The following is a 9,389-nucleotide window of genomic DNA, read 5'->3' on the forward strand; positions in this document are numbered from 1 at the left end:
ATTTTATTTTGTTTTATTTTGTTTTTTCCTTTTGGCAATTGTTACATCTGTGTGCCTCCAAAAATGTGAATATACTCCTTTGGCGGGCTTAAAAAATAACGTAAAAAGTGTACTATTGAGATAAAAAAAAATAAAATGATGAAATAAAAAAAAATTACAAGGTCGTTAATTTTATGGTAGATGGGCAAACCATGCAATTGTGCCATGCAGTTGTGTAACAAAACTGTGGAAGATCGGGGGTGTGGGCGACGTGTTCTGGGTGTAGAGTGAGTTACACCCCCTTGGTGGAAATGTAAAGTGGGCGTGTGACGAATGAACAGGAGTGAATATAAGTGTATGGTACATATATACATGTAGCGCAAAAAGGGAATGAATTTATAGTGTACAAAAAGGCGTTCTATTTTTTTTCAGTGCGCAAAAAAAAAAAAAAAAAAAAATTCCAAAGTTGCAAAGTGGCAAAGTTGCAAACTTTTTTGGTTTCCACTACTATGCTTCTATGTTTTGTAGAGATGACGGAACGTTCGCGTAACCACTGGGTTTAACTTTTCTCAGAGTATACAAATGGGGGGAACAACGCTTGGGTATGCACACGCGTACATACATGCGTATATACATACATTCGTACATACATGCGTATATACATACATACGTACATACATTCATACATGCGCGCGTAGGTACGTGTGAACGCTGATGAGCTGTGCGCGTTCCCCAAGGTGGCAGTGCAACCAGTTTGCTCCACAGTGTTGTTCGGTGGATGCACGCAAAATGAAGAGCTGCTAACAGGTACAACCGCACACAGGAGAAAGCGCTCCCAAATGTATCTACTTCGGCAAAGGGAGACTAACAACAACCCAATCCGCTGTTGCAAAAAAAAACGAAGGCTTTCAAGTATATTTAAACGTACATACATACGTTACACGCGCATAAGTATACTGTACTGACGTAGGCCGCGCACAGGAAAAACTATACATGCGTGTATCATTACGTTTATCCACTCTCACACGTACGCCTATGCAACATAAAACATCTCTATATGCACGTATGCTGTCGAAAGCGAAGGGTTAATTCTTTTTCAGCTTCTCCGTAGTTTCACAAAAGGAAAAAGAGTTACGTTAACGAAACTGTTATGTAAAGGGTTTCCAAATTTACAGGATATTTTTTTAATTATGGTGAGATTTTAAATTAAAAAAAAAAAAAAAAGGGGGGGGGAAATAATTCAAGGAAAAAATGAATTTGTTTTAACTGTACATAGCAGAATGTTTCGTTTTATGTCCATCAGGAATTTGTGTTAACTGTTGTTGGTTGAGTGGGTGAGTAAAAAAAAAAAAAATATATAAACAAGTGAACAAGCAAATAAAAGTAGGCCAATGAGCAGGCAAGTGAACAGGCAAATGAACTATCAAACAATGGGGCAGTTAACTGGCAGGTGAAGGAGTGGGCGAAATGGTTGTGGCGAATTAACCGCTAATGCACGTAAAGCAAGGAAAAAGCGAAACAAGACCACATACAATTTGGCAGCCCACATGAACTTTGGGGGCAGCCATTTGTGGTCTGCAATTTGCCCCAATGGGGTGCATACCCCGGGGCGGGGCAAACACAAAAATGAAAAAAAAAAAAAAAGGCGAAAATAAGCTGTTGCATGTTTCTGCTCAATTTTTATGTCGCTACAAGGGAAGGAAATGTGAAGGCACCGCAAATAAGTATTCACGCTATCTTTTGGGAGGTCGTATTTTTTGGTGTGCATTAATTTTGGTGGATCTTACAATTGTTCTTCGCATGCCACATTAATTTTTTTTTATCGTTGCATTTGATCCATTTAAGTGTACATTATATTTTTGTTCGAGCATACGTATGACTACTTCATTATGTGCTTTTTTTTTTTTTTTTTTTTTTTTTTTCCCCATTTGGCAGCTTGGTAGAACAAATCTTTGATAACGCAGAAACGGGGTAGGGGGACATTTTGCCGCTAAAAATAACGTACTTTTGGGAGGGCCTTACCCCCCCCGCATTGAGCATTTCTGCACTTTGGTGAGCATTTGCAAAAGTTTGACAAACAGTTGTGGGTGCCACCTTTTGGCGATCCTTTTCAATTTTAAGCTCGTTTGCGCACATGTACCGGCATGCATGTGGATAGGTGTGCCTACGTGTATATAAAATATACTCATTTATTCATGCGCGTTATGTGCACGTGAAGATGCACCGTTCCATGTTATTTCCACCTCTTCCTGCAAAAAAAAAAAAATGCTTAACTGCATGGGATTTCATACATGTAGAACTATGAGGATGAACGTTTTTCACATTTTGCGAGGAACCTTTTTGCGACATTTTGCGAGGAACCTTTTTGCAGCACCTTGCGAGGAACCTTTTTGCAACATTTTGCGAGGAACCTTTTTGCAACATTTTTTTTTGTTCCATGATAACGCTGCGCAGTTATGTACACAGCTGTGCTTGAGCGACACGAAGAAAAAAAAAAAAAAAAAAAATACTTATTGTAACGTAATTCCACTTTGGTATCACCTATATAAGTGATGGGCGGAATGAGCAAGTGTCCCCGCAAAGGAACTCTTTTTTATGGAAGTGGACCAAATGAGGATATTTTAAAGAGTTTTTTTCCCTCCGCTGGCCAAACGCGTAAATGTGAAAAAATGTATATGTGTACATGTATGGACTGCCAACTGCGCATGCCCGCGCGCGGGGACGTGAAGCGCCTCTCGCTTGTCAAATGTTCTTCTTTTTTTCGCGTCCCTTAAATGGGGAAAAATCGAAAAATGCGAATTTGCACGCACGGCCAAAGCCCGATTATGTTGGATACGTCGGTGTGAAAATTAAAAGGTAAAATAGCCGTGCCGTTTTGGAAAACGGGAAAAAAAGACTTTCCACACATTTTGAAAAAAAAGTGCAAAACATACCGTTGTTCGTCATTTTAAAAAGGTTAATTTTGAAAATGAAACTTCTTCTTTTGAAAGAAGTGCCTACATGAGTTACAGCTTTTTTCAAACAAAAATAAAAGGCTACTTGTTTTTACGAAAATTGGGGTGGTTAAAGAGAAGGGGGTTCGCAAAAAGGAGCGTTCTAGCGTAGCAGGCATTAGCTTCACGTTTATGCGTAGGTCGTTATTCGCAACGGCTTGCATGGGAAGCCGCGCCCTGGTGCAGGCGCAGGCCGCCGAAGAATGGATGCCCCTACAACGCCAGCGTTGCCCGTTTTTTCTTCCCACTTTGCCAAAAGGGGAAAAATATTCAATACGTGCATGGGCACGGAGTGGGATGTGAAACATTTTTGTTTCCACTTCGCCATTTTCCCGTGTCCTCCGTCACGCAAAAAGCGCCATTACATTAGCGCGCAAAACGAAAACAAACCGAGTTGGTCGGTCACACGTGGTGGGGGGTCCCGCACAACGTAAAAAAAAAAAAAAATAATAAAATAAAAATAAAAAAAAAATAAATAAAAAAATAAAAATAAAAATAAACACAAGTAAATAAAAATAAATAGCTGAATGACCGCACAAACGGATGAGCGCGATCTTCGCTGGGCGGGCGGCACTCCCCCCCTACTTCATGTCAAACATGCTTTCCACCGACTTGATATTTAGCCGGATGGTCACATTTAGGCAGATTAACTCATTTAGTAAATAGCGCAGAACATAGGGTACATAAACAATTTTGCAGGAAACGCCACAAGACTTGCAAACTGCTATTTTATTCTTTCCACCAATGCTTCTCCCCTTAACCATTTCCCCACTACAGGTGAACTGCATAATTGGGGAAAGGATTAGTCCACACTGTGGACAAACAAAGCACTCATGTCCATCTGAGTTCATGAGAAACCTCTCATTAATTATAAAACTGCAACCATGAGATATTAACCCATCTCGTTCCATTTCTCCTAATCTGATTCCTCCATGTTTTTTCTTACCCTTCAAGGGCTGATGTGTTAAGTTACAGACTGGTCCTGTTCGCCTAACTTGCGCCTTGTCATAAGCCATATGTCGTAACCTTTGGTAATAAATGACGCCAAAGAAGATGTGTGCGTGGAGGGGTACCCCGTATATGCCACTGTAGAGTAACTCCGTTCCGTAATAATCGTAGCCCTTGTTTAGCAGCAGCTTTGCGAAGTAGTCAATTTTTTCGTCATACGTGATATTCGTTTTTGCGCTCTTTGGGGTTTCCCCCTTTGGGAGGTCATTTTTTTTTTCTTTTTTATGGCTGTTATGAGTCTCCTGCGCAGGAGCGTGGGCACTACTACTACTACCACTAGTACCACTACCACTCTTTTCACCTTTATTTTTGCCTTGTTTTTCGTCCCTCTCGAGAAAGCCCTTAACGCCACAATTGTCAATCCACTCGTTGTTGAAGCTTCTCTGCTGCGTGTACTTCCTAAACGGAGTGGCGTCAATTCTCTTGCCGTAGATGCAAGCAGCCTTTCCACAAATGCTCTCGATAAGCATACCAATGGTCATACGTGAGGGGATACCATGGGGGTTGAAAATAACATCCGGGACAATTCCACTCTCCGAAAAGGGCATATCTTCCTGTGGAAACAGTCTCGAAACAACTCCCTTCTGTCCATGTCTTGATGCAAATTTATCTCCCACAAGAGGTGGTCTTGTCGTACGTAATCGGACGATTGCAATTTGATTCCTCGTACTTTTATAATTCGTTACACAGTCTACGTAATGTTCTCCAATTCCTTTAAATTTCTCGTACACGGTTAGTTCGTTTGCTTTATTGATATAAGCGTACAGCGGATTCAATTCCACTATCTTCTGTTGCACGCGAGGCAACCCATCCTTATTTAACATCTTACCCATATGTTCGTACTGCAATTTTATGTTAGTCTTCCCTGTGGTGTTACTGTTTGTACTATTCGTATTGGTACCCCCATTGCTGTTCGTATATCTAACATTATTTCCGAGTATAAACTCCCCACGGCCATGATTTTTCTCCAAGTCAATAATTTCCGTTTTGTAAATATGGGTCCTGAAAATACCTCTTTCTGCACTAGACTTGTTTATAATCAGTGCATCCTCCATATCATATCCGGTGTACGCTAAAATGGCCACAACTGCATTCGTTCCACTAGGAAAATTATCCATTCCATAGAGTTCGTAATCTCTTGTGACGACTAAAGGATATTGCGGAGTTATCATCCTGTAAACTTTGTTCGAAAATGTATACATCATGTTTAAGCTTTGTATACCCATCGTCTGCTTCAACATTTGGCACTGATAAATGTTACGCGGGCTTTGGTTGTGGTCGGAAAAGGGGGTCAGCGATCCTAGGAAGGACAGGAAAGAGGTCTCTTTCAGTTCCATGTATTCGAACTTTTGCGGCATTTGCTCGTAGATGTCGAGGTTTGCGTTTTCGTCACTGTCTGTGTAGGAGGTGGGCGGTACTCTGTGGCGGCGTTTTCCCTCCCGTTTGTCGCTCCTGCCGTCACTTCTGCCGTCACTTCTTCCGTCACTTCTGCCATCGCTTCTGCCATCGCTTCTGCCATCGCTTCCTTCTCCACATGAGTCCCCGCTCGAGTCATAGTTCGAGCTGCTTACGTAGTCGTCCTCGCCACCCGTGCGGTCTCCCTGGCCATCCGTGAGGTCCTCCTGGCCATCCGTATGGTCCCCCTCGTCGTTCTCACCGTCTTCCAAAAGTTGCAGCACCTTCCTGCTAATCGCCGATTCGGAAGCCCCGGGTCCCTCCACAGGATTGCTATTTTGCAGAGCACTCCCCTTTGTGGAGGACGCCATTTTCTTCCTCCTGGCATGAAGCAAATACTGCTCCTTTATGGTCATTTTTTGCTGCGTCCCTTTTTTGGAACCAACTAAACGCTCCTTCATACTTAACACCCTTCTAGCTAAGTTGTTCTTCTTGATATCTTCATAATTTATGGCAATAGCTACGTAAGGTTGATAAGACGGGGAGATAAACTCTATGCATTTCATTTTTAAATTAAATACGGGCCTGATTAATCTCCCAGGGAAGGTGTTAATTATTATGGAGTTCATCAGGAGGGGTTCATTCATGTATGCATTAATTTCGAAGTAGGCTTTTAAATTATAGAGGTTGTGATTCTTGGCATATTTTAACTTGAAGACGACTCTGTTGAAGTCTTGCTCACTTATATATGTTATGGGGACTGAGTCCACAACAATGGGTATGGTTTGGTCCTCGTAGATTGTAGAGATACCACTAGTATCATCCAGATTTACGTTAACTCCAATTTTTTTTAGGTACAATTTTATGTTCAGCTTGTGTGATTCGTTGCTAGCCGAACAGTGGACGTAACTAAATTGAGACAAATGATTTAGCAAACCGCAAGGCGAACCGTCAGGCGTATGGACGGGACATATGAATCCCCATGCCTCCCCCAGTAATTTTCTTGGACTTAAAACTTTAATTTCTTGAAAAAAGCATCCTCTGTGGATTGCTCGAAAATTTGTAACAAATCGGAGACTGTTAATTTCGTCTGCTCCGATGACCCACCCACTTTTCTGCTGGTACCCTATATTTTCTGAGGCAATATTTCCCGTCTTGAAAAAAAATATGATAGGCATGCTGAGCGTGGCGAAGGTCTTTGCTATTTCTATAAAGAGGTGGTTGTCGTTGTAAAGCTCCCGAACGTAGCTCTCCACGCTGCTGAAAAGCTTCTCCTTTTCTTCGATGAAGATAGACTTGAGCTTTTTCACCGCTTCGCTTTTGTAGCTAATGGCGAGTTGGTTGCCTGAGGGGGGTGAAAAATTAGAAAATGCATAAGAGTTCATCTAGGGATGCTCAGCAGTCCATCTAGGGAAGCACAGCAGTCCATCTCTGGATGCACAACGGCCCATCTCGAAATGCACAACGGCCCATCTCGAAATGCACAACAGTCCATCTCGAAATGCACAACAGTCCATCTAGGGATGCACCCGGTGTGGACGCACAGCGAATCGCCTCTGCTCACCTGAATCAGCCACCTTGGCAACATCCGAGCCATCGCCCTGCAGTGGTGCCGAGTTCAGGTGCTTCTCGTCCAGCTCATCCATGACCATCTCCTTGTAACGGAGGTAAATCTGCTTCACAATTACCTTAAAGGAATCATATTTTTTCTCGTAAAATTTGTGAAAACTCCTGGAATATCTGAAAACTAATCGGCTGAGACAAGTCAAGATTTGATCCTTCAGCAAGTTTGACAGCAAATGGCTACACGTCGTGACTGCGTGGTTTTCGAGCGAGTCCTTATTAATTCGAGCGACTAACTTAAACTTGCTAAAAATTAACGTCCTAAACATCATACAAATAGTTTCAAATTTTTCTGAGTAGCTCTGGATGTGTGGTAGAATCACATACTTGAGAATTTTCTTTCCTTTTTTTTCATCAGAATAGAGAGTATAACGAAATACGCCACTCCTGAAATAGGAGGAGTTCCCTAGATACTTCAAATTATATTTTTCGAAGACTTCCTTTTCGTTTAGTTCATTTTTTATAAATATAGATTGGATGTATTGCTCTATGTACTTGACTGCATTTTCGTTTTTGATCCCCATTTTCATTTTATTGAATAAGTAGCTTTTTTTCTTAATCGGACTTAGAAGTAACAGAATGACATGCAGAGGAACTGACATGACTGAATTCTGGTATCTAGCGCCATAAGTAAAGAAATCAAATTTGGGACATGTCAAAAAGTTGACATAAACTGAGTTATCATTTAGTAGGCAATTCATGTGGACTTTATTTTCCTCATTAAGTAGAATAGTGTTGTACTTCGGATGAATTACATATCTAATCACTTTTAAATTTCCTGAGATGACAAAAAATCCTCCTAATAGGCTTTCGTCCTCTCCCTTCTGGGGTAGCATCTTTTTATTTAAACTGCTCAGATTACACAGATTTGATAACACCATCACAGGGATGTGCCCTGCACTCACCGTAGTACTGATTATTTCATCATTCGTTTTTTTGTTAATTTTTAAAGTAATTTCTCCTTCGTATGTTCTGGTTGATATTTTACACAAATAAGGATAGTCATTTCTTGTTTCCCCCTTGTCGTTTTTCAACACGGGGTTTTTTATTCTTATGTCACTTACGTAAAATTTGATCGTATCTGTTGATTTCTTGTTAAAGCTTTGCTTGGAGTATGCGTTAAAATTGGGAGAAAATTCCATCACAGGGATGGTCTCCGGCATGTTCTTGATATACACATTGACGAAGGAGTTGTAATCGTCTATATGAGACTGTATTAAAAATTTCGTGAAAATGTTGTACGTCCCGTTGATTAGCTTATCTACTTTGGGCTTCATGTTGGGATACAGTGCCTCGATTATTTTCAGATGCAGCTTGATTTCCTCGTCGGTGATTTTCAGGTTTATTTTTTTCAGATCCTCCGCATCCGCAGCGGGGCGGTTGCCACTTGGGTTGTCTCCAACGCTTCCGTTAGTCTTGTCCACGCGCGTGGCTCCACTGAGCCTGCCGCTCACTCCCTGCTTGTTCTGCAACATCTTTCGTTACGCTTTTTTTTTTTTTTTTTTTTTTTTTCTCTTACGTGGATGTTCACTTATATGCTCGCCGTGCCTCCTGCAAGGGGTCTTAACTGTGCAGTCGAACACAGACGCGCCCCTGTTTGTGGATCTCCACGTACCAATCTGCTGCGGTATGAACGTTCCTGCGTGGATGAGCAACTTCGCCTACACCCCCTGTGCGCTGTAAATAGTAACACTCCCGAGATTCTGTCCGTCAACGCGCTTTCATAATTTTGGGGGTTAATTCAAAACGTAGAACACGTCAAGTCGGTCGCAAACTTATGATGCTCCTTCAGGGGGTGAAGCATACAATAACAAACAACAGATTTTGCGCAGACAGAAAAAATGGGGAGAAAATGCAGCCACGCTGAAACGTTTACTTTACTGACCCCGTTGGTATAACCAAACAGGGAGGCTTCTCAAAGGGGAAACAAAAATGGTCCTGCGCGGAAGGATTTACAAAGGCTCTTCAGGGGAAGGTTAAAAATGCCCCTTTGGTTGGTCAACTTGGTCAGTTTTCTCCATCCGATGGAGCATCCACGGGATGTACAGAATGGGGGGAAACTGGCCAAACGTAAGCTTGCCGTAAAATGATGAAACGTTTATTAAAAGAGATGTCGTAAAATGCAGATCGCCCGATTAAAATGAAATTAATTCAAAGCGTTAAAAGGGGGCAACATCATACGCATTAATCTACGTATTGTTCCTGCGTATTTTATTTTATATATTTATTTTATTTGTTTATTTTATTTATTTTTTTTTTGTGCTTGGAAAATTGCTTTACAAATGGAATACTGAACGAGCACGAAGAATGGTCCAAAAAAAAAAAAAAAAAATCTTCTATGCTTACGCTACATATAGGGGGGCGGAAATAATTTTCCCCCGGTCCTCTTCT

The 9,389-nt window shown here is 41.4% G+C and overlaps 1 protein-coding gene across 1 annotated transcript; it reads right to left on the minus strand.

Moving 5' to 3' along the window:
* Positions 1 to 3,553: 3,553 nt before the first annotated feature.
* On the minus strand, positions 3,554 to 8,473 carry PCYB_094060 (DNA-directed RNA polymerase beta subunit; the record flags this gene model as incomplete). Its single annotated transcript, XM_004222520.1, has 2 exons — positions 3,554 to 6,720; positions 6,940 to 8,473. 2 exons carry the CDS (start codon positions 8,471 to 8,473, stop codon positions 3,554 to 3,556), a joined length of 4,701 nt encoding a protein of 1,566 aa, XP_004222568.1.
* Between the last annotated feature and the right edge of the window lie 916 nt (positions 8,474 to 9,389).

This window comes from Plasmodium cynomolgi, chromosome 9 (assembly GCF_000321355.1).
Source record: "Plasmodium cynomolgi strain B DNA, chromosome 9, whole genome shotgun sequence".
In the NCBI taxonomy this organism is placed as follows: Eukaryota; Apicomplexa; class Aconoidasida; order Haemosporida; family Plasmodiidae; genus Plasmodium; species Plasmodium cynomolgi.